This window comes from Kogia breviceps, chromosome 12 (assembly GCF_026419965.1).
Source record: "Kogia breviceps isolate mKogBre1 chromosome 12, mKogBre1 haplotype 1, whole genome shotgun sequence".
Classification (NCBI taxonomy): domain Eukaryota; kingdom Metazoa; phylum Chordata; class Mammalia; order Artiodactyla; family Physeteridae; genus Kogia; species Kogia breviceps.
The window spans coordinates 11952126-11975159 of record NC_081321.1 but is presented as its reverse complement, the minus strand read 5'-3'; the positions used below and the strand labels follow the sequence as shown (position 1 = coordinate 11975159).

The 23034-nt window shown below is 38.3% G+C and overlaps 1 protein-coding gene across 1 annotated transcript in view; it reads left to right on the top strand.

Moving 5' to 3' along the window:
- SLC15A5 (solute carrier family 15 member 5) overlaps nucleotides 1–23034 on the top strand; it is an 84289-nt gene that overhangs the window by 41306 nt on the left and 19949 nt on the right. Inside the window, 2 exon segments of the mRNA XM_059081532.1 lie at nucleotides 7873–8061; nucleotides 12533–12664. Of these exon segments, the coding sequence (XP_058937515.1) occupies nucleotides 7873–8061; nucleotides 12533–12664 (321 nt within the window).

Genomic DNA, 23034 nt, shown 5'->3' with positions numbered 1-23034 from the left:
TGATCTGTTTGCTAGTGCTATCAGAACAAGATACCATAAACTTGGTGGCTTTCACAACAGAAATTCATTTCTTACAGTTCTGGAGGCTAGAAGTTCCAGATCAAGGTGTTGGCAGGTTTAATTTCTCCTGAGGCCTCTCTCCTTGGCTTGCAGATGGCCTGCCTTCTTGCTGTGTTGTCACCCTTCCTTTGCTCTGTGTATGCACAGACTTGCTATCTTTTCCTCTGCTTACAAAGATACCAGTCATATTGGCTTAGGGCCCCACCCTTATGACCTCATTGAACCTTAATTACCTCTTTAAAGGTTCTGTCTCCAAATAATCACTTTGGGGGTTAGGGCTTCAACATATGAATTTTGAAGGAACACAATTCAGTCAATTGTGTGTGTGTGTGTGTGTGTGTGTGTGTGTGTGTGTGTGTGTGAAATTGGGTTGCATATTATGCTAGATTGGCAGCATTTTTTCCTTTTACAGTGGTACATAAGAACGTTTCCTCATATAGTTAAATTAATCTGAGATTCAGGGAAGTGTGGTAGGTCAGAAAACAAATAAAGGTTTTAAATATTGCTAAAGAATATGATTATAAAATATTTTAAAACAATAATCATATATATATCATTGCAAAACCAAAGAAAGAATTTATTTTTCTGCATTTAATAAGTAGGTGATTTCCCCCATTTTTTTTTTTTTTTTTTAACCTCACCACACAGCTTGTGGGATCTTAGCTCCCTGACCAGGGATTGAAACTGGGCCCTTGGCAGTGAGCACATGCAGTCCTAACCATTGGACTGCCAGGAAATTCCCACCAGTTATTTAATTAAAAAGTTTCCTTAAATTTGCAAACTGCTCTACCAGTTACCACTAGCTTTTTCCCAGTACTAACACATATAGGGTAATGTACTAATGGCCCCTTTTCTTCCGGAAATCTTGCAGACTTCCACGTCTTTGTTCTCTATCTCGACTCTAGATCTGCTGCACGGTGCTTGCCTCTGTTAGGTCTCTTTCTTACCTCTCTTCCACTTTCTTGGTTTACTCCCTCTTTTATTACCCTTTATCTCTAAGCAGCTTCTTAAGAAAGGGTATGTGAAGGTAAAATTTCCAAGTACTTATGTGACTACAAAGTCTTCTTTACCCTCATACTTGATTAATCGGTTGTACATAGAATTCTAAGTTGAAATCACTTTTGTTCAGAATTTTAAAACCATCGCTGTATCGTCATCAGGGACTTGAGTGACTATTGAGAGGCCCAGTGCCCTTCTGATGTTCATTCCTATGTTTATGACCTCTTTTTGTAACTGGAACGCTCTTCTCCCTACCTATGATATTCTAAAATGTCATATTATTGTGCCCTGGTGAAGGTCTTTTCAACCACTGTACTATTCACCAGGTGGACTCTTTCATTCAGAGAAATGTTCTGTTATTTTTAAAAAATAATTTCCTCTCCTTCATTTTCTCTGTATTTCTTTTGTCAATTCCTATTGATCAGCTGTTGAACCCTCCTAAAATAATCCAATAAGTCTCTTTAAAAAACAACAACAATAAACCTTTATCAAGGTATGATTGACCTACAAATAGTTTAAAACTTTTTGTGTGTGATAAGAACACAACATAGGGCTTCCCTGGTGGTGCAGTGGTTAATAATCCGCCTGCCAGTGCAGGGGACGTGGGTTTAAGCCTTGGTCCAGGAAGATCCCATATGCCGTGGAGCAACTAAGCCCATGCACCACAACTACTGAGCCTGAGCTCTAGAGCCCGCAAGCCACAACTACTGAATCTGTGTGCTGCAACTACTGAAGCCTGCGTGCCTAGAGCCCGTGCTCTGCAACAAGAGAAGCCACCGCAGTGAGAAGCCCACGCACTGCAGCGAAAGTGTAGCCCCTGCTCGCTGCAATTAGAGAAAGTCCGTTTGCAAGCAACAAAGACCCAACGCAGCCAAAAGTAAAATAAATAAATTTATATATAAAAAAAAGAACACGGGCTTCCCTGGTGGTGCAGTGGTTGAGAATCCGCCTGCTGATGCAGGGGACATGGGTTAGTGCCCTGGTCCGGGAAGATCCCACATGCCGTGGAGCATGTGGGATCTTCCACATGCTCCGCAGGATGTGGAAGCATGTGGGATCTTCCATTTTGGCTCCATTCCATTCTTTGTTGCAGTGCGTGGGCTTCTCATTGTGGTGGCTTCTCTTGTTGTGGAACATGGGCTTTAGGTGTGCAGGCTTCAGTAGTTGCAGCACGTGGACTCAGTAGTTTCAGCATGTGGTCCCTAGAGCATGCAGGCTTCAGTAGTTGCGTGTGGGCTCTAGAGAGCAGGCTCAGTAGTTGTGGTGCATGGGCTTAGTTGTTTTGCAGCATGTGGGATCTTCCGGGACCAGGGATCGAACCTGTGTCTCCTGCTTTGTCTGGTGGATTCTTTTTTTTTTTTTTTTTTCCCGGTACGCGGGCCTCTCACTGTTGTGGCCTCTCCCGTTGCGGAGCACAGGCTCCAGACGTGCAGGCTCAGCGGCCATGGCTCACGGGCCCAGCCGCTCCACGTCATGTGGGATCTTCCCAGACCGGGGCACGAACCCGTGTCCCCTGCATCGGCAGGCGGACTCTCAACCACTGCGCCACCAGGGAAGCCCCTGTCTGGTGGATTCTTAACCACTGCACCACCAGGGAAGCCCTTCTTCTTTATTTTTAATCTATAGTTTTCTAATTTATTTATAATAAAGTATTGCATTTTATTAAAAAACAAGTTTTACTTTTAAAACTGATGACAATTTAAATGTGATAAAGAAGATAAATATACACTCTTTGACAGTACTGACAGGATATCAAAATGGTATAATCCTTTCTAGAGCAATTTAGCAATATGCATCAAAAGAATTAATAAGCCTTGATGTCTATTTACAAGTAGGGGCAAAGAACCCTTTTCTTTTTTTGAATTTTATTTTATTTTTTTTATACAGCAGGTTCTTATTAGTCATCTATTTTATACATATTAGTGTATATATGTCAATCCCAATCTCCCAATTCATCACACCACCCCCACCTTCCCCCCTTGGTGTCCATACGTTTGTTCTCTACATCTGTGTCTCTATTTCTGCCTTGCAAACTGGTTCATCTGTAAGGCCTTCTATTTCTTCTTGAGTCAGTCTTGGTAAGTTGTTATTATCTAGAAATGTATTCATTTCCTCTAGGTTGTCCACTTCGTTGGAGTATAATTGTTCATAATAGTGCCTTATGATCATTTATCTTTCTGTGATATCAGTTGTAACTTCTCCTCTTTCATATCTGATTTGATTTAATTGAGTCTTTTATTTTCTTGGTTGGTCTAGCTAAGGGTTTTTCAATTTTGTTTATCTTTTCAAAAGAAAAAAACAACTCAGTTTTATCAATCTGTTATATTGAATATTCTATTCTCCACTTCATTTATTTCTGCTGTAATCTTTATTATTTCTCTCTTCTGTTAACTTTAGGTTTAGTTTACTCTTCTTTTTTTAGCTCCTTGAGAGGTGAAATTTAAGAAGGTTAAAATCATTCTAAGTATCTTTTTTACCACAACGGAATAAAACTAGAAAGAATAACAACAAGGAAAATGGGAAAACTCACAAATATATGAAAATTAACACACTCTTGGAAAACCATTGGGTCAAAGAAGAAATCAAAGGGGAATTTTAAGTGTCTCAAGACAAATGAAAAGGAAAACACAACATGCTAAAACTTGTGGGACACAGTAAAAGCAGTACTAAGAGGGAAGTTTATAGTGATAAACACCTACATTAAAAAGAAAAAAGATCAAATAATCTAAGCTTACATCTCAAAAAAGGCTCACTAATATAAGCTGCAAATCACAACCACCAACTTTAATTTTAATGCCATAGACATTCCATCTTCAGCTAAATCCATCAACAGTGGTTATTGAAAACACTTCCCCTCCATTCCCTCAACTTCATCCTCATCCACTTACTCTTAGCAAGAGATTGGCCCCTCTAAGTTGCAATCTTAAGGTCATATGGTACATATATATCCTCGAATTCACCTTTCTAGTTCTCAACATTCTCTGTATTCTAAATATTCTATATATTTTCTCTTTTCTTTTAAAGGATGATTCTTTTTTCTCCTTGCTATGAAACATTTTGGTCCCATGATCCTCTTTTCCTCTCTCACTTACTTCAGGACATTTTTATATTATTTATTTCTTGCTTTAATAGCTTTAATTTTTCCCACCCCCAGTGGCTCCTTCCCTCTGCATACAAACATGGTCAAGCCTTCCATGTCTTATGAAACAGCTCCCTGTGATCCTGCTAACTTCTCCAGCAACTTATTTAGCTTTCTCCTTTCTTGCACACCAAACTTCCTAAAAGAATGGATAACACCATTTACACATATTTACTACCCACTGATTCTTTAAGTCCTTGTTTTCTGATTCTATCTAGGAGTTCTGTTGAGTTAAAAGATAACCAATAATCCATTTAAAAATACAGTGGACTTGTCACATGTTTTATTTTCCTCTATATCTCAACACATTTAACAGTATGGTCATTTATTTATTCACATGTGCATCCATAAGTATCTGTGTGTGAGTGTATGTATGTATGTTACTTACATGTGAATCAGGGCACTTTTCTTGGTAGCAAGAAACTGGTAAGAAAAACAAACTTGGTTCTTAGTTTCATGAAGCTTCCAGTAAAGTCACTGAAACAATCATGGTACAAATGGACCACCCAAAATTATTTAAATTTGGATTGTGGTAAGTGTGGTGAATTAAATGGGTATTATGGAGAGATTAACAGGCAGGGTCTAATTTAGATTATGAAATGCACACCTGAAGGATAAATAGGAAGGTTAAGAGTAGGGGAAAATGTTTCAGAGAGAAGAACAAAGCAAGGGCTCTAAGTTGAGAAAGTTTAAGGTGGTCAAGAAAAACAAAGAAGATGGATGTGGTTGAAGTGTGATCAGAGATGAGAAAGCAGCAAGCAGTTAAAGTGCAGGGATGAGCACAGGCAAGAACATACAAGCCATGTTAAGGATTTTGGGTTTCATCCTAAGGGTGTGGAAATCTATAAAAGGAAGTCAAGCAGAAGAGTAACATTGAATTTGCATTTATCTAAGATTGCTGACTGTTAGGTGCTTAGTAGGTTACAGATGGGCAAAAGTGGGAACAGAAAGACCAGCTAATATGGTATTGCATACAGTCAGGCTAAAAAGGTTAATAATCTAGGTTAGAATGATAGCAGTGGCTATGGAGAGAAGCAGGTTGATTCACAATATATTCTGGAAATAATTTTCAGATAATAATATATTTAGAGGCTGGGACCCCAGGTTTCTGCTCTGAGTACATGAAGGTACTGGAGGAGTTGAAGAAGAATGAAGGAGAAGAATTAGGGGGAAAAGATAAAAAGGTCTGTTTTGAGTATCCTCTTTGAAACCTTCCCTTAGATGTGAACTATCTTTTTTGTGTGTGATTTTTTTAATTTTATTTTTTTTTCATTGAAGTATAGTTGATTTACGATGTTGTGTTTGTTTCAAAGTGTAGTGACCTATCTTTCTGACTTTTCTTTCAATGGCTTTACTTCTCTTTCTTGCCCCCAAATGCAAATATGAAGACATTGCTTAATGTCCTCTTCTTTCTCCCCCTAATTATCTTTCAGTTTCACTTGACCCTAAATTCCAACTCTGTGTAGATGGTTTCATAAATCTTCCTCTCTTGACTCAACCAATGTGACCTATAACTGACATTTTTGGTTGTTTTCTGACCACTTCTCTTTAGATTATCTCTTTGCCCCTCTCACTCAACCCAAAATCAAATTTATTTTCTCCATATCTACTGTGAGTCTTATTTTTATTATTGTTACTAGCATATCTCCAGTCCCCTAGACTCACAGTCAACCTTGACATCTGCTTCCTCTTTGATCCCTGCTTCAGTTGCTATGGTTTTTATCAGTGGAATCTATTGCATCTTATGTTTCTGCCATCTATATTTCCTAGAAGTGGGACCCCTGATTGTAACTCAAAACTCCTTTATACTTTATTAAGATTATCTTTTAATTCCTTATTTCCTACCTTCAATATCACTCCCATTCTGTCAACCAGCACACATGGCCTTTAGAGTAATCACCCTAAATTCCAGTTCTAATCATTTCACTTGTGTCTAATATCTTCAATGGTCCATTACCTTCAGAGTAATTTCCAAATTCCTAAAAATATATTAAATGCCTCTTATGATCTGACCCCAATCTATCTTCTCCCCTGATTCCCAAATAACTTGTGTTTCTCACCATTCTGGAAATTTTTCTGACATCCTCACAACTCTGTGCTTTTGCTCAGGCCATTTGTACTGCCTTCACTTCCTATTGAAACCCTTCTTTCTTTCAAGCATGAAATGATTTATCTCACTTCTCCATCTAGAAGTAAATTCTTCTTCTTATAGAATTGAATATGAGTCTGCAATGACTGAGAACAAGTATTTTTTATCTTACACCCCGCCCCCCCGCAACTGCCCTAGCAAACTGCTTTACATATAGCAGTAACAGAGTAAATATTAAATTGAATTGACATTTTAGGTCTCTTTCTGGTGAGTCTTAATGTGCCAAATAATCTAGATAAATCCTGTGATGAATTTTATTTTAAAGGTAGATAAATTAAAATTCCTTTTTAAAATATGAACTGTTAACAGAACCAAAATCTCTACTTCATTATGAATGGGCCTTCATGGAACCTAATTTAAAGTAATAATAAATTTAAAAATTCCTCAAATTTTCTGTTATTCATATTTCCTCCTTTTTTACACCTTCTATTTCTTGAGGTCTCAGTAAAGAGCAGATTTTATGGATACATTTAAATGCTGAGATACAATCAAAAAATTTACCTAACAGTTTCTCTATCAACCAAAACAAACACTAAGCTATTTAAACATTAGATTGATTTTTCTGAATTGAAAGCTTTGCCTTATCTGAAATTTTATGCAAGTTAGCAAAAGGTGACTATCTCTAAATTTCAAGTAAATTCCATCAAGCTAAAGTTTGCCTCTGCTCTAACAATGGGATTAAGTCCAGTAATATGAATGATAAATTGAGAAATGGAATGGTTGCAGTAGATATAAACTGTACCAAAATTGTAACAAAATCTCTACTCATTTTCAACCAAAATTTCCTAGATAATTCCTTAAAAGTAAAAGAGAAAAGTTGAACCACTATCTGAATAATTGCTTCCATTTATATTTGTTTCCTAGTTAATTCACCTTTAATATTTTTTTTCCTAAGCAAAAGTTTCTAGTCTTTAATTCTGTAATAGCTGCTTTACGTTTTCTGTAAAGATTAGAGAAATGTCAGAAAACTGAGGACTGATAATGCTTACAGGTTATTTCAAAACTGTTTTCAATAATAATTAAAATCTTATAAAGAGATCATTGTATTTAAGATTCTCCCAAATCATTTTTGATTCAGATATATCTTAAAAAGTTATCAGAATAATATAACTTATCTGAGGATAAAAGTTCAAAACCATTGCTTTAGCTTCAATAATAACTGCTACTAATTGCTACCAGGAACTGTTACAATAATAACTGTACATTGTCTTTAAATCTCATAGCCATCCTACAAAGTAAGCATCTTTAACCCCATCTTAGAGCTGAGGAAAGAGATAATGAAGTTAAATAACTGAGGCCATGTAACCAGTAAGTCAGGAAATAAGGAACTAATGTAGCCATTTCTGAGAGACCAGAGCCTGAACACAGGAAAATCACAAAACACAGTTAGCTGGCATCTGGATATCCCCAGAACAACAGCAAAAACAGCAGATGTTGAGGATACATCCTCCATGTGTAAGAAATGCTATAGCCTATTACAATGATTTGGAGGCTCTTTTCAATTTTTTTTTCACTTTTTCTTCAGTTGCTGGCAATCTTTCTGCTGCATCGTCTGTGATGGTAGCTGGTTTCTTTGAAATACACAGAAAGCACTTCCATCCAGTCGAGCAGCCTCTTTCAGGCAAAGTTGTCACCATTTCCTCCATGCCCTGTTTCCACCTGGTTCTTCAATACGTTTTACTTGGAGTGGCTGAAACTCTGGTCAACCCAGCCTGTGAGTAACAATTTTTTCACCACCTGTTAGAACATACTGAGTCTTCACACAGAACACATCACCTCAAGCAGCTGGAGATCTAGTCCCACCTTGGAGATTTCCCACAATGCTTCAGAACAAGCCTATGCATCACCCTCATTTTTAAAAAATGTATAATTACTCTTCCTTCCTTTACTACATATAGACTATGATTAATTCTACCTGAATATAGATAGAATGGAACGGAACAGAAGATTTACAACCTGGTTAAAGGCAGTGATCATTTGGTCAGATACACGACAGGAGGAAAAAACTTTGGTAAATCTAGAAGACACCGCTGATATATGCAGATGCAAACTCTCCTCTTCTCCCTTACCTCTTCCCATCCCGCTCCCTCTCATTCAGAGATAAACTCACATATATACCCCCTCCAAAAATGACATTTCTGATGTACTTTGAGAGTATATAAGCATGTAAGTGCAATGAAAATTTGAGTCAATTTTCCAGACAACTCAATGTCTTTAAATTAAATGACACTAAATTAAGTGGGATCACTAGTGTTTCATAAGACAGGTTCAAAGTAACTTTATTAAAAATCAAGCATTCTCTGGCATATCTAGATGGCTGATATTAATTAAACTAGCCACTTTAAAATTCATCAAAATATTTCTATGACTTCTTGCACAGAAATGTGTGTGTGTGTGTGTGAGTGTGTGAGTGTGTGTGTGTGTGTGTGTGTGTGCGTATTTATCAGTGTGATCTATTGCATCCTATATTTCTATCTTCCTTGTAGTTACCTGTATGGGGAATCCTGATTGTAACTCAAGCACCAATTATACTTTACCAAGATTATTTTTATAACCTCCGAACTCTTCCTACCTTTAACATCTCTCCCATTCTAGCTACTCAATTCACAACCTTTTGAGTAATTATCCTAAATGACAATTCTAAGTATTGTGCTTTCTAGCAAATTATCAGTTCTGAGGGGGAGTCTGTGGGGAATCTCCATATTTATAGCCAGCTTATCAGAAGCGATGGCAGCCCTGGGGACCTCCAAACTTGTAAACTGGGAAGATGGAAGGTGGTAGTCAGAGGGGAAGGCACAAAGTTGAGATTATGGAATGGTGACAATTATTACTCTAGGGCATGGGTTGGCAAACTTTTTCTTAAAAGTGTCAGATAGTGAATGGCTAGGTTTTACACTCTACTCTCTGTTACAACTACTCAACTCTGTCATTGTGGTGTATAAGCGATCAGAGACAATATACAGCGAATGGCTGTGGCTATGTCCCAATAAAACTTTATTTATAAAGAGGTGGCAGGCTGGACCTTACCTGACTGTAGTTCAACAACCCTGGTCTGGGGTGCAAGATTCAGGGTGTGGCCATGGGTATGAGTGGCTGATGTCAAGTGGAGGACAAGGACATTAGAAAGGAGGTCGGGAACTGGGAAACCAAGAGATGGCAGGATGGAAGGTTGGGAGGATGATCTATATGTAAGTGTGTGTTAAAGTTGCCGAGGGTTAAGGCAGAAGAGGAACTGGAGAGTGTGAGCATCAGAGGGGAGCTGATGACTTTGAAAAATAGAAGAAAATGTCTTCGAGATTGGTGGCTGACAGCACAAAAGAGAAATATTAGGTGATATAATTGGGTAACATGAGATTCAAAGCTGAAGCTTTTTAGGGATGAGGCAGGAAAAATGATCTGAAAATGGAAATAGTATAAAGTTCCATTTTCTAGTTCTGTGGTGCTTCTCCACATGTTCAAAATAACCCCTCACCAGATGCAATAAACACATTTTGACTGTTTACGAACAACTGGAGTAAAAGAAATTTCCAGCAATGAGTCCCTAGTACCAGGTGCCTCAGGAAGGCAGTTCTGGCCCTATAGTTTGTAGATTCCGCATATGCTGTGATGGGCATCTTTGCAAAACGCTAACCACCCTCTACCTGGAGACACATTTCAGCTCTCCTTGGCAGGAGGACCAGCTTTCCTGTACACTGAATATTTTTTAGAGTCTTCACAGTAAAACGAGAATTTTAGAATAGTGGCAGACTTGTTGATCATATCTATACTACAACATGCCAAAAGAAGTATCATGGAGCATAAAAAATCAAGTTGATGATCACCAAAGTTGAAAAAGATCAGAACATGCAAGTAGATGCCTGGAACTGGAGAGGACTTGAAGTGCTAAGTCTTATAAAAGGGAACCGGAGGCTTTCAAAACGATGAAGGTGACATCAAAGAGAGATTCACCAGCAGGCAGAGAGCTGGCAAAGTGTGTTCATGAATTATATACCGCACCAAAAGTTCTAGCAAGAGAAAAGCACAGGATTAATAATTAACTAGCAAAGTAATAATGGGCTTGTAGAGTTGCTGCTTTTTCTCAGTGAAAGAAATCGGCCTACTTCGCCTTTCTGCCCATTGTTTGTCTCCTCATATTTATAAAGAGGAAAGTTCATAAGCCGCATCCTTTTTATACCTATGAATCATTTCTTCCCAAAGCCTCTTTAGCATTTTCCTCGTACTCTCCTTTGGATCTTCCTGAACAAACCTTGCGAGCTTGGCCTCGGGATCCTGCTGGTGGTTTGCACTGCACAGGAGAGCTCTGGTACCCACGGCCTCCTGGTGCTGATGTTTGAAGCCCTTCTTCACAGTATTTTATTTCTCACCATCATTACCTTCATCTCCAGTAACTCTTTGTGGTATTAAGTGCCCAGTTAGCACCGTCCTTAGTATTGTGCATATTTCTGCTTTCTGCCCTCCCAGAGTTTAAAATCCAGGAAAGATGTACTGATGCTTTTTCCCACCCTCGGCCCCAGAACTCAGCACATCTGGAGCACAGAGACTCCTTTAAATGTTTATCAAATGATAAATAAAAACACGTGGGGAACACACAGAAAGCAAAACAGAAATGTTAAATGAAAACAGGAAGGAACGTGAATACATTGACATTAGGTGTTAGTAAGTTCATTTAAAAGTGCTGGACAAATGCAGAGTTTTACTGGGGTAAAAGTACGGAGAAACCAGGGGTGAAGTCTTCCTGAGAGGGAAGGGAGAAGGTAATAAAATCTCATTCTTCTTAGAGAGAGGGAAACTGAAAGTTTGGTGCTTACGGTATATTGGTTTTCTATCGCCACATTTCTTTTTTAAAGAAAAGAAGTTTATCTACTACTAGTGTTTATCTACTAGCTCTCATTGTAGAAAAATTTGCAAAGTTCAAAAGAGTAAAACTCCAATAATTCAGCCAGTCAAAGCTAAAACTGTTCACGTTATTTAATGTGTCTACTTACAATATTTTGCCACTCATAGACAAAAGAGAGAGATGAGTACAATAAACGCCCATGTATTCATGTTCCAGCTTCAATAATCTTCCACATATGGCCAAACTTGTCTCATTTGTACCTTCATTCACATACTTTCTTCCTCTTCATGGTATAATTATGGAGCAAATAGCAGATATCATATCATAATAAATACTATAAATATTTTAGCTTTATCCCTTAGATTGCCATGCATATTTTAACCTAGTTATGTTGATATGGAATGCACAAAATTATATATACTTATTTTGTTTACTTCTGATATTCAAAAAATTATTTTTAAGCGAAAATTAGAAAAAACTTTGCTCCGTGATTTTCTTTCAGCCTCTTACCACCATCGTTACTATTACTCCAACGATGACTTGGGGGGGAAAAGATAACCATTTTGGAGACCCAATGCTTAAGCTATTGTCTCTCCTTAAATGGGATAATTTAAATGCATATAAAGGGCTTTGCACAGTGCCTTACACAAGTAGTTAGGGGCTATTTGATTTGGTAAAATGAATACTGTTAAAAATAGCTAACCTTATTCAGCATTGTAAAAAGCACTTTACATATATTATAGCAAGTAACAGTCACAGCACCTCAGCAAGTGAGTGACGGTCTTACTCTCATTTTATAAAGAACACTGAGGCTTGGGAAGTTTAACTAACATACCTAAAATCACAGAGGTAGTAAACAGTTGACCCAGGATTTTAGTATAAGCTTATCTAACTCCAGAGCCCATGCTGTTAACCTCCATGCTAGTTTTCTACGATAAATTCAAGATTTCTACAGGGAACCTAAGGATGTTTATAGAAGTACAGAATCATACACCTTATTGATAGATTGTCATATTATCCAGTACAAGCCTTAGCTCAATCCAAAATTCATAAGAAATATTCCAATTGAGGTGAAATTTGGGTGAATATATTGGGACACTCAACCATCAGTAATCAAGTTTTCCTTGTACCATTACAGCAATATATTTTGCCATTTTTTAATTCCTTGTAGACATCTGTAAATTGTAACATCATAATATAGCTTACTATAGTAACTTTAAGAAAGTCCAACAGAAATTTTTCCTGTTTTGTTAAACTTTCTTTGAGGTGTGACCAATACTAATTTGAAGAATATCTATGAAAGTATTTTAAAGAGAATGTTCTGAATTCGGACCTTTTTTCTTCTCAGTCACTGTAATACCATACAGATTTGTTCCAAGTACCATCAGAGGAAACTTTATGAATTGTTTGACACTGTTCAGTGGATTTGGTTGTTTCATGGGGGCAGTGACGGTGGAACTGGTCTACCTCATCTCGGAAGGTAAAAACAGTTCCATGGTATGCTTACATATATATTGATTTGATGACTAGAGAATTGAGAGACAAAACCTTAAGAGAGGGGCTTCGCTAGTGTAGTATTTTTTAATTGATCCACTTTTTCAATTAAGATAGAATTAAGATAGGGAATAGACTCTATATTCATTAATTTCTAGAAATTGTTTTTCTTTTGATAGGGGGAGGCAATTACAGAATGTCACTTCTCATGAGACCCTGTCTGCCGTCTTCCTTCCGTGTATTTTAAAACAAACTGGTCACTATATTCTTACTAGGTCTTTCAACAGGGCTGTATTCCATAATGTGTCTTAGCTGGCATAGGTAACTCTCAGAAAAGGTAAGTCCTGTGTAAATATAAGAGGACAGGGTACCTGAATGATCCTTTATCCAGAAATAGTGTCTGTGCAACCAAAGAGGAATTGTGAGTTGAATGACAACTGATCTTGGAAAATTTTCCCTATAGATATTTTGGTAAGGAGAAACAATCAATCTGAAAAATTCACATGCAACATAAAAAGTACTACTCTTCTATGGGCTGGTAGACAAATCAAACAGGATAACATTAAAGATTAGCGGTCACAGTGAAATGTCTTTGGCTGTTTTTTAAATCTACAGACTTTTTCCTTTATTTGTTCTGAGAGGTTAATACAGCTTAAAATTTATTAAATTTGCTTGTGCTTTTTTTATGGGAAATACTGCACGCCTATTCTTCTCTGTTTTCAAAAATACTTATTGTTATACTTTTAAAATAATGTAAAGAAATATTCATTTGTATTCTCTACAAATAAATTTTACTTACCTACATTCACACTATGGAAAACATAAATTCTATGAATGAGAAATGCCTTTTAACACTAGGGTATCCATTCAAAAAATATTTATGGAGGATCCACTCTGTTCCAATTACCATATTGGGCTCTAGAAACACCATGGCAAGCAAAATAAACTTCCAAGCCATCACAAAATTTCCAGGGGTGTAGGGAAGCAATAAAATTGAGTGATGAATTTGATGATAGGTATAGTAGAGTTCCAGGGAACAAATCTACAATCCTTGATTGTTAAGATCAAACCCTGTTCTTTTCTTAGTTGACTGAGAAAGTTAAGCCAAAGTATATATTGAATACTTAACCATGTGCCAGGCCCTGTGCTACATGGAATTACGTGAGATATGGTTCCAGTTTTCAAAGGGCTCAAATCCAAACTGTCACAATTAAGTGTGAACTACAGGAGTTGTTGACAACTCTGATGATTAGATTCTTTAAATGCAAACAAAGAACAAGGCACTGGTATTAGGATTTTATAAGATAACTTGGAAAATTCTTACCTGTATCTCTACCTCAACATCTTAGTTGTTGAACATGTTTATTTTCTTCAACATTACGCAATGAAGATGTTTCTGCAAATTTGCTTAAAAAAGGTCTATAATCAAATTACATTTGACGTATTCTGGAAAGACTGCAAGGTCAAACATTACTATCAGTCTGCCTTTTATATAAGTCTAAATTTTTCATATACGTGCTTAAGCAACTGACCCAGAGTCTGGCCAAACTTCAAGTTAAGTTCTCCACAAGTCAGTTCTCACTTTGGTCATCGGCCACAAGTTTGGAGGCCCCCAGGGCTGCCATCACTTCTGATAAGCTGGCTATAAATATGGAGATTCCCCACAGACTCCCCCTCAGAACGGATAATTTGCTAGAAAGCACAATACTTAGGATTACAGCTTTATTATAGCGAAAGAATACAAATGGGAATGTGATAAAGGGAGAGAGGCATAAAACAAGGTCTGGGAGGGTTCCAAAAGTGAAGCTTCTTTCACCCTCAGAGATGTGGTACCCAACTGGCATATCAGCGTGTGACAATACGCAGAGTATTATCACTCAGGGAAGCTTACCTGAGCTTTGGTGTGCAGACTTTTTATTGAGGCTTTATTATGTAGGCAGATTGACTGAAACATTGGCGTGGAGTTGAACTCAATCTCCAGCCTCTTTTCTCTCTGAAGAGATCGGGCTGATATCCTGTGGCTCAAAACCCCGACCCTCTAATCGTCTGGTTGGTCTTCCTGGCCGGCCAGCTCCCATTCTGAGTCATGTCATTAACATAAACCATCAGGTGGGGCTTAAGAGGCCAACCGTGAATAACAAACATACTTCAGGCACTTAGGAAATTCGATGGTTTTAGAGCTTATCTCCCAGTAACCAGGAAGAAAGACCAGGCAATTTCTCTATCCCGCACAACTATTCTTGCAAATACATTTCACTGAAAACCTAAATTTTTATTGAGAATCTGCATAGTGTGGTAGGATCTGTTATATACATTACTGGGTTTATTACAGCAATCTTATAAAGTTGATATTACTATCGTCATTTTTGAAATTTAATAATTAAGACAGAAATAAGAAAACGAAGTGCTCCAGTCACCACCACTAGTATCTGACAGAGCTCTGACCCTCCCAGCATTCTGAAACCAATGCCAATGTTTTTCTTCAATATTTATTTACTTATTTAACTTTACTTTGGCTATGTCAGGTCTCAGTTGTGGCACATGGGATCTTTGTTGTGGCATGTAGGATCTTTATTTGCAGCCAATGTTGATTTTAATACATCAGACAGCTACTAAGAGTCACACAGTGTAAGGGCTTTTTACTTCTGCAATACAATCTCCTTGGATGGAGGTCTGCATAGAGGGTATTATTGATAATATTCTAGACATAGTAAAAGAGAGATGTTTAAAAGTTTATAAAATTTTGGCAGAGTTTGGTGCCCGTGAAAGGAGGTTTACTAAGAACACATGGTGAGGACATCTTAGCAACATGGGATGTGCAGGGGAGATTCTCTAAACTTATGTTCAGAAGAACACCATTTAAATTACTGATGATCGATTTACTTCTGAAAATTTTTTTTTTTCTGTTCATAGTAATACCATGTTACATCAAATCACATCCTAATAAATTAGAATCTTACAGTTGCATGTCACCTTAGAGGTAATCTAATCTAACATTGTACCAAAAACTAGAAGATGTACCATCATTTTCCAGTGCCCAGAAATATTCTCTACTTTGCGAAGTAACCTGAGTCTACCCATCTGTTGATAACTGTATTCCACAGGATAAGCTTAGTTTTCTATCCACATTTATCAAACGTTTGATAAATATTTGAAGTAATGTGGTACAATGTTTAAAAGAGTAGGTCCTGCGCTTCCCTGGTGGCGCAGTGGTTGAGAATCCGCCTGCCGATGCAGGGGATACGGGTTCGTGCCCCGGTCCGGGAAGATCCCACATGCCGCGGAGCGGCTGGGCCTGTGAGCCATGGCCGCTGAGCCTGCGCGTCTGCAGCCTGTGCTCCGCAGTGGGAGAGGCCACAATAGTGAGAGGCCCGCGTACCGCAAAAAAAAAAAAAAAAAAAAAAGAGTAGGTCCTGTAAGTCAAACTATATGAATTCCAATCCAGGTAGTCTAGCTGTGTGTCTTCAGTTTTCATGCCAGAAACAACAACAATAAATAATTCATCATGCTGCTGAGAGGATTAAGTAATTAATATGCACAGTAAGTGCTCAATAAAGACAGCTATTATGATCCCCTTCTATTTTATAGACAAACCACTCCAGTTTTTTTCATGTTACATGATTCCCTGATTTTTCACTATCAAAACCCTTCCGTCCGTTAAACAAACAACACCTTGTCAGTATCTTTCTTAAAATATGGTTTCCAGAAGCAATCGCAATACTCAAAATGGGTACATCAAGATAGATATGTTACTTTTATCAACCGTCTCTCTCTCGTTCTTTCCCCTTCCTAATGCCAACAGCGACTGTGGTGACTTTTTCAGTAGTTGCATCACACAAAACCCGAGGCTTTTTTTTTTTTTGCGGTACGCGGGCCTCTCACTGTTGTGGCTTCTCCCGCTGCGGAGCACAGGCTCCGGACGCGCAGGCTCAGCGGCCATGGCTCACGGGCCCAGCCGCTCCGCGGCACGTGGGATCTTCCCAGACCGGGGCATGAACCCGTGTCCGCTGCATCAGCAGGCGGACTCTCAACCACTGCGCGACCAGGGAAGCCCCGAGGCTTTTTTTTTTTTATTTTTGGCAGTTTCTCTCAATTCAGTTCCAGTCATCTTATCACAATTTCTTTTCCTAATTAAATGGGGGACCTTATCTCTATCTTTAACAAATGTCAACCCATCATTCTAAATAACAGACATTTAAAAAATTTGATTCTGTCATCCAGTGAATTACTAATCTTTACTTCTTTACCAGTTTTGTGTCATCTGCAAATTTAGCAAGCGAGTTCCTAGACTTCTTCCAGGTCACTGATAAAATTGTTGAACTGGACGGGACCAAAACCAAAGCCTTGTGGAAAATTCCTAGAGATCTCACTGCAAGTTAATGACAATCAACGAATCCTCCCCTTTTGGATATAATCATCTCCCGCTTCACCTAATTACTATCATTCAGCCCCCACACTTCTCCATCATTCCCAGAATGACATGACAGGAGACTTTTGTCACATGTTTTTCTAGGAATTGGATATATCTGAGTTGGTGACAGTCCCTTTAACCATCAGATTAGCACTCATCAAGAAAGGCAGTGAAGTTCATGTAGATGATTTGGTTTTAGTGACCCTAAACTGGCATATGGTGACAAATTCGGGCCCCTAAGAGAGGGTGACCCTTTGACTTTTTGCCTGACTTTGGCTAGGTCATCATCACTGTTTCCTCTTACATAAAAAAAGAGAATGCTGCACTTCAGTTTTCTCAGAGATGATGGGAGGATAAAATTAAGTAATGTATTTTAAATTTTAATGCCAGAGAATATTTTAAATATAAAAGAAGGCCATCGTGGCACACTTGGTTAGAAATAAGATGGGTCTATTTAATCAAACAACCAGACCAATTTCTTTGACAGAACCGACCATAGTGAAAAGAACATTGTAGCTCTATGCTTAAGCATCCCACAAGCCTCCACATTCCACTTAGCATATAGGATATTTTAAACCTTTAAGGATTTATGTCAGCAGAGCATGTGTGTATGTGAGCGTGTGTGTGAGTGTTACCATATGATTGGAAAAGATGATCAGCTATCACAGTCTCCAAGCTGCATTAGTCATTTTTAGCACCATGATGGAGAATGGTGTGAATGCGGTAAATTCAAAAGATTTCTCAAAACTTGACTGTGCAGACAGATAACTGTTAGAATGACATTTTCAGTACAAGTGAGAAAACTGATCCTTCTGGGATCGCTAACTCTGAGCGCTTTAAAGAAGATACAAGACTAAACCCATCCTCCTACACTAATCATTTCAGGAATAGTTTATCTAAAAGTAGCAATGCTAATAAAAGGGAGTGAAGAAGTCAGTCAAACTGCTTATTTTGACTCTATGCCATTAGCAACCAGATCGATGTTCTCACACACATGAGTGCGAGCTTACCTTTTGACAAAAATAACAAAATAGAATTCAGTGAAAAGTGACATCTTAGTTATGGATGTGTAGGTGATTGAAAGATCCAAAGCAAAATGTCTCAGAGAAACTGGATAATTGGGCAGAATCAAGAGGTCAAGGTATACATCTTCTTGTCCTTATTAGTCCTTCCTCTTCAGAGTTCAGGAAAGAAGCAGAGAATTTAGCTGTTTAATTCCCACCAAGAGCATTTTCAATTAGAAGAGTGATCTTTTAAACTTCTCATTTAAATATCTATCGTTACTGAGACCAATGACAGCCATCTCAGCATGAATCAAGGAGTCGTTCTTGAAACAGGAGTTTGCAGTTGCAGTAAACTTGAAAGAAGAAAGTGTTTATGCATCTGGAAGGCTATTCAACTGGATATCACGGGTCCGTGCCTATTTTCTTAAGAGACGTGTTTCTTCAAATTCACATCAATGCCTCAGGTCTAACTACAAATGGGTTTGGAGATGACAGATTTTTAGACCCAGAAGGGAAAAGTAGTGGCCTGCTACCCCGTAATTCACCTTTAGCCAGGCCATAGTCTACTTGACCGTCAACTGGTTTGGGGCTACTCTTCTCGTGGCTAACGTGGCGCGCCCCCAATGAGCCACGGGCAAACCTGCTCTTGGTCCTCCGTCAGAACCGGGTGCAGAGCCCTCCTTGTCCAATGGGGTTATAGATCCCAGAAACAGCTTATTCGACACCCTCAACCTTTAGCTCCAGAGAGCCCCTTAGAGCTGCTTGGAGGCCTTAGGGTTCATAACAGTATCAGGGCAAAACCCAAAATACTTTTTAGATGTGGACAGGAGCACCCATTGCTGTTGGCTCATGAGAGGTAGAAATGGAGGAACTTGGAGTCAGAACAACCTGAGTTCAAACTCAACTCAGCCCTTGATAAACTGTGAGGTCTTGAGCACAAGGGGTTCAGAACAGCCCTCCCCAAGATGTGCCAGTTTGGCATATTATTTATTTGAGCTAAAGTTTGGATTATTTTGAGCTAAAGTCAGTGGAGACTTTAGTGCCCCTCCCTTAACTTCCTAGAAAAATTTAAACTGGGAATTGTTCCCGGAAAACGAGTTTTCACCAGAGGTAAATTTTACCTAAGTGGCCCCATCTATATGGCAGGGCAAACATCTAATTACCAAACATCTGCTCTTTTTCTTTATTATCCTGTGAATTCACCTCTTTCTTTGGAAGCTCCAGGCCCCTATCCCATTTCTTACATCAGGATGGCATATATACCTCATTTTATCTTTCTGTCTTTGAACCTCCTGTGTACGTAAGGTTCCCCGTGAGTACAAAATTAAATTTGATTTTCTCCTGTCAATCTGTCTCATGCCAATTTCATTCTTAGACCAGCCAGAAGAACCTAGGAGGACAGAAGAAAGTTTTTCTCACCCCTGACTGCACATTACGTAACCTGTCTGAGTCTCAATTTCTCCTTCTCTAAAATGGTATCACTAACAATTTCCAAGATATCTATGAGGACCAGAGGAAATAGATATAAAGCACCAGATCAGTAAAGGTGCATAAAAATAATGATTTGTATTGTTATTGTAATTTGAGTGGGATCTCAACATTTTCCAAGTAGGCTAGGGTTATCATGGGCATGATGTTCTGGTTTGGCATTTTTATAATTCTTTAGAAAAGAATGTGTCCCATAAATGCAGAGCTCAGGTGTCCTATCAGCTTCAGTTCCAGGACCAGATTGGGATGAGATGAAATAAAGTCACATTCTGAGATTCTTCTTGGCCTCATGGACGCATGCCATTAGAGGTGCTCCCTTTGCATGGCAAACTTACATGTCTAGATAGAGTTAGATTCACATCCATGTTCCTGCTAAGAGTGTCTGCAAGCGGTGTTGAAGTTGACACTAGAAAGATGAGTAGTATTTGGCTTGGTGAGCATAAGAGTGAAGAATTTCTGGTAGAAAGAACATATACCAAAGCCTGGAAGTAAGGAATCACCTGGTGCATCAGAGGAACTCAGAGAAGATCAGTAACCTGAAAATATTCAGGGAGTATCACATGAAGTCAGGTTGAGAAAGTAGAAGTAAAACCATGCAGGACCTTTGGCTTACAGGGATTTAAAAAAAAAAAAAAAAAAAAAACCTGTATGCAATAAGAAATTATAAAGGCAATCAAGCAAGTGACTGAGCTATTTGTGTTTTAAGATCACTGTGGATGCAATGTAATTTGAAAAGGAAAGAAGAATGGCTTGGGAGAAGCAGGAAGGGTTCAAATGAAGCAACTCAGGCAAGTGGTGGTGATGAACTAGTGAGGAAGGAGGCAGATGGAGAGAAATGGACAGATATAAGCTTGATTTCAGAGGTAGAATCAATAGTGCTTAGTGATGGTATTGATAAAGTCAGGAGATGGTAGGATGCAGAAGAGAGGAGTGGTATCAAGGAAGCATCCCAGATTCTGCCAAAAGCAACTGGGTGGGCAAAGACTCTATTTACTAAATGGAGAACACTAGAAGACAAAGAGGTTGAAAAACTTTTCAGCCATTCGTTTTTTAACACATTAAGTTTGACCTACCTGTGAGACATCCGAATGGAAATAGCTGGATCTCAGAAAAAGGATCTGGGTTAGATATATAAATATGAGACTCTTCGGCACAAAAATAGCATTTGAACCCAGGGAAGAGAATAAAATGATCTCGTGTGAATATTAAGGACGAGGAGAAAAAGGACCCCAGGAACTAGACTTGAAAAGCCTCAATAATAGAGGTTAAATGGAGGAGAAATGGCCAGCTGGAGAAGGAAAAGGCCAGCCAGAGGGTGGAAGGAAATATATACGTACATACATGTGTGCGCGTGCGCGCGCGTGCGTGTGTGTGTGTGTGTGTGTGTGTGTGTGTGTGTGCTGAAGATAAGAGAGAGGACTGATTCAAACAGGAGATGATACATTGTGTTAAATGCTACTGTGAGATCAAGTAGAGTGAGGAATGGAAAGTATCCATAGATTTAGCAACATGGTCATCACTGGTAACTTTAGCAAGAGTCATTTCAGCAGTGAGGAGGGAAAGAAAACCAGATTGGAGTAGGGTCAAAAATATCTAGTAAGTGAGGAAATAAAGGCATCACATGGAAACAACTCTTTTGAAGAACTTTATCTGAAGATTTAAGAAATAAAGTGGTGGTTTGGAGGAAGCTGTGGGTAGATTCACCAGATTTAGCGCTTAAAAATATAAGGCACCCAATTATGTTTGAATTTCAGGTAAACTAAAAATTTTTTTAGAATAAGTATGTCCCATGCAATATTAGGGATGTACTTTGCATAAATTATACTTTACAAAATTATGTGTGCGATATTTAGGACATGCTTCTACTAAAAAATAATTCATGGTTGTTCTGAAACTCAAATTTAACTGTGAGTCCTGTGTTTTACCTGGGAAACTGAGATGTGGGTTTGAGATGCATTTTTTTTAATCTTGAGAGATACTTGATCTTGTTTAACTGATGAAATTATCTGGCACAAATGGAGAAGTTAAAAATGCAAGAGACAAAGGGAGTTTGACTTCTTTCCTGCACTGAAACAGAAGAAAGGAGAGCGTGCGTGCAGGTGCAGATGTGTAGTTCTGGTGTTATAAATATTCTGGAGCCTTCCTTTCAAGGTTCCCAACTTTCTTTATAAAGTAGGCAGCAAACCATTCATGAAAGCAAAAGTGGCTTAGGATGAGAATAGAGAGTAGGAAAGACAGGGGGATAGGAATTTGTTATTTCGGGAGCTAGAAAAGATGTTTTAGAAGAGAAATGTTGAGAAGGGTGGCAGTGTTGAGGACCCAGTTGACACTGGTGATCCTGAAGGGTGATTTCAAACCACCTAAAGCATGATTTTGCCCAGTGCTACTCAGGTGCTCAAGGCAGGCATGAGACTGTCTGGTAGATTTTAAAATGGTCTAAAGACCATAAGACACAAGAAGAAAGGCACAAGCTCTATTCTTGATTTTAAGTAATTTAGGGTAAATCTTATAGGCTATTTCCCTATAAATATGCAAAAAATGAGAAAAGCTTTCTTCTCAAATTTTGATATTAATAAATCTACACCATTAGCTAATTAGAGGTGCAAATGAAAGGACAGACTGTACAAGCAAGCAGATTTGGGGCAAAAATCAGTTTCTGCTATATACATGATGTTATTTAAATTCAATATCTCACTCTTTGAAATAGCTCCACTTAGAGCTTGATTTATTAATTCAGTCCACAAAAACACATTAGGTCCCTACTATGTGCAAGAACTGGCTAGATACTGAATTAATAATACCATGGCTGATGTTTAATTAACACGAAGAACCTTATAGAAATATTTGACACTCAAATTAATATCAGATATATTCATTTGACTAATGCTATTACAATTACAGTTCAGAGCTAATGGCATTATCGGGCTATTATCACAAAGCATTGCCTCTCTTCTAAAACTCATTTCCATGATAATTCTTTGAAATCATCATGAGAACACACTATCTTGATGGGTTTTTACCTCCCAATGCTCTTCAAGAGAATGAAATCACCCTTATGAGAAAGCTTGTTATCCCAAATATCACCCAGGCCCGTTCTCCTGCAGTTCAGGTGAACAATGCATAGAGATTTCTCAACAATTTTGAAAGACACTGTGTCCCTTCCTGGAAACAGCAAGTTGATTTCATTTTTATCCACAATTCCCAAGAAGCAGAAATGCAAATTTTAGTCTCGACGCAGACATTGTTATGAGAACAAAGTATTGAGCATGTACAGATCCGGGGCCCAATCTCCAATCACCCATTCATTCAACAAATATTTATTCTGTCTCCTTTACATGACTTTAGGCAAACAGTTTAGCCTCTCTGTGCCTCTGTTTCCTTGTCTGTAATTTGAGGGTAATAATAATTTGAGTAGTTATTAGATAATTATGAAAAAGTGGTAGAAAAGCCAAA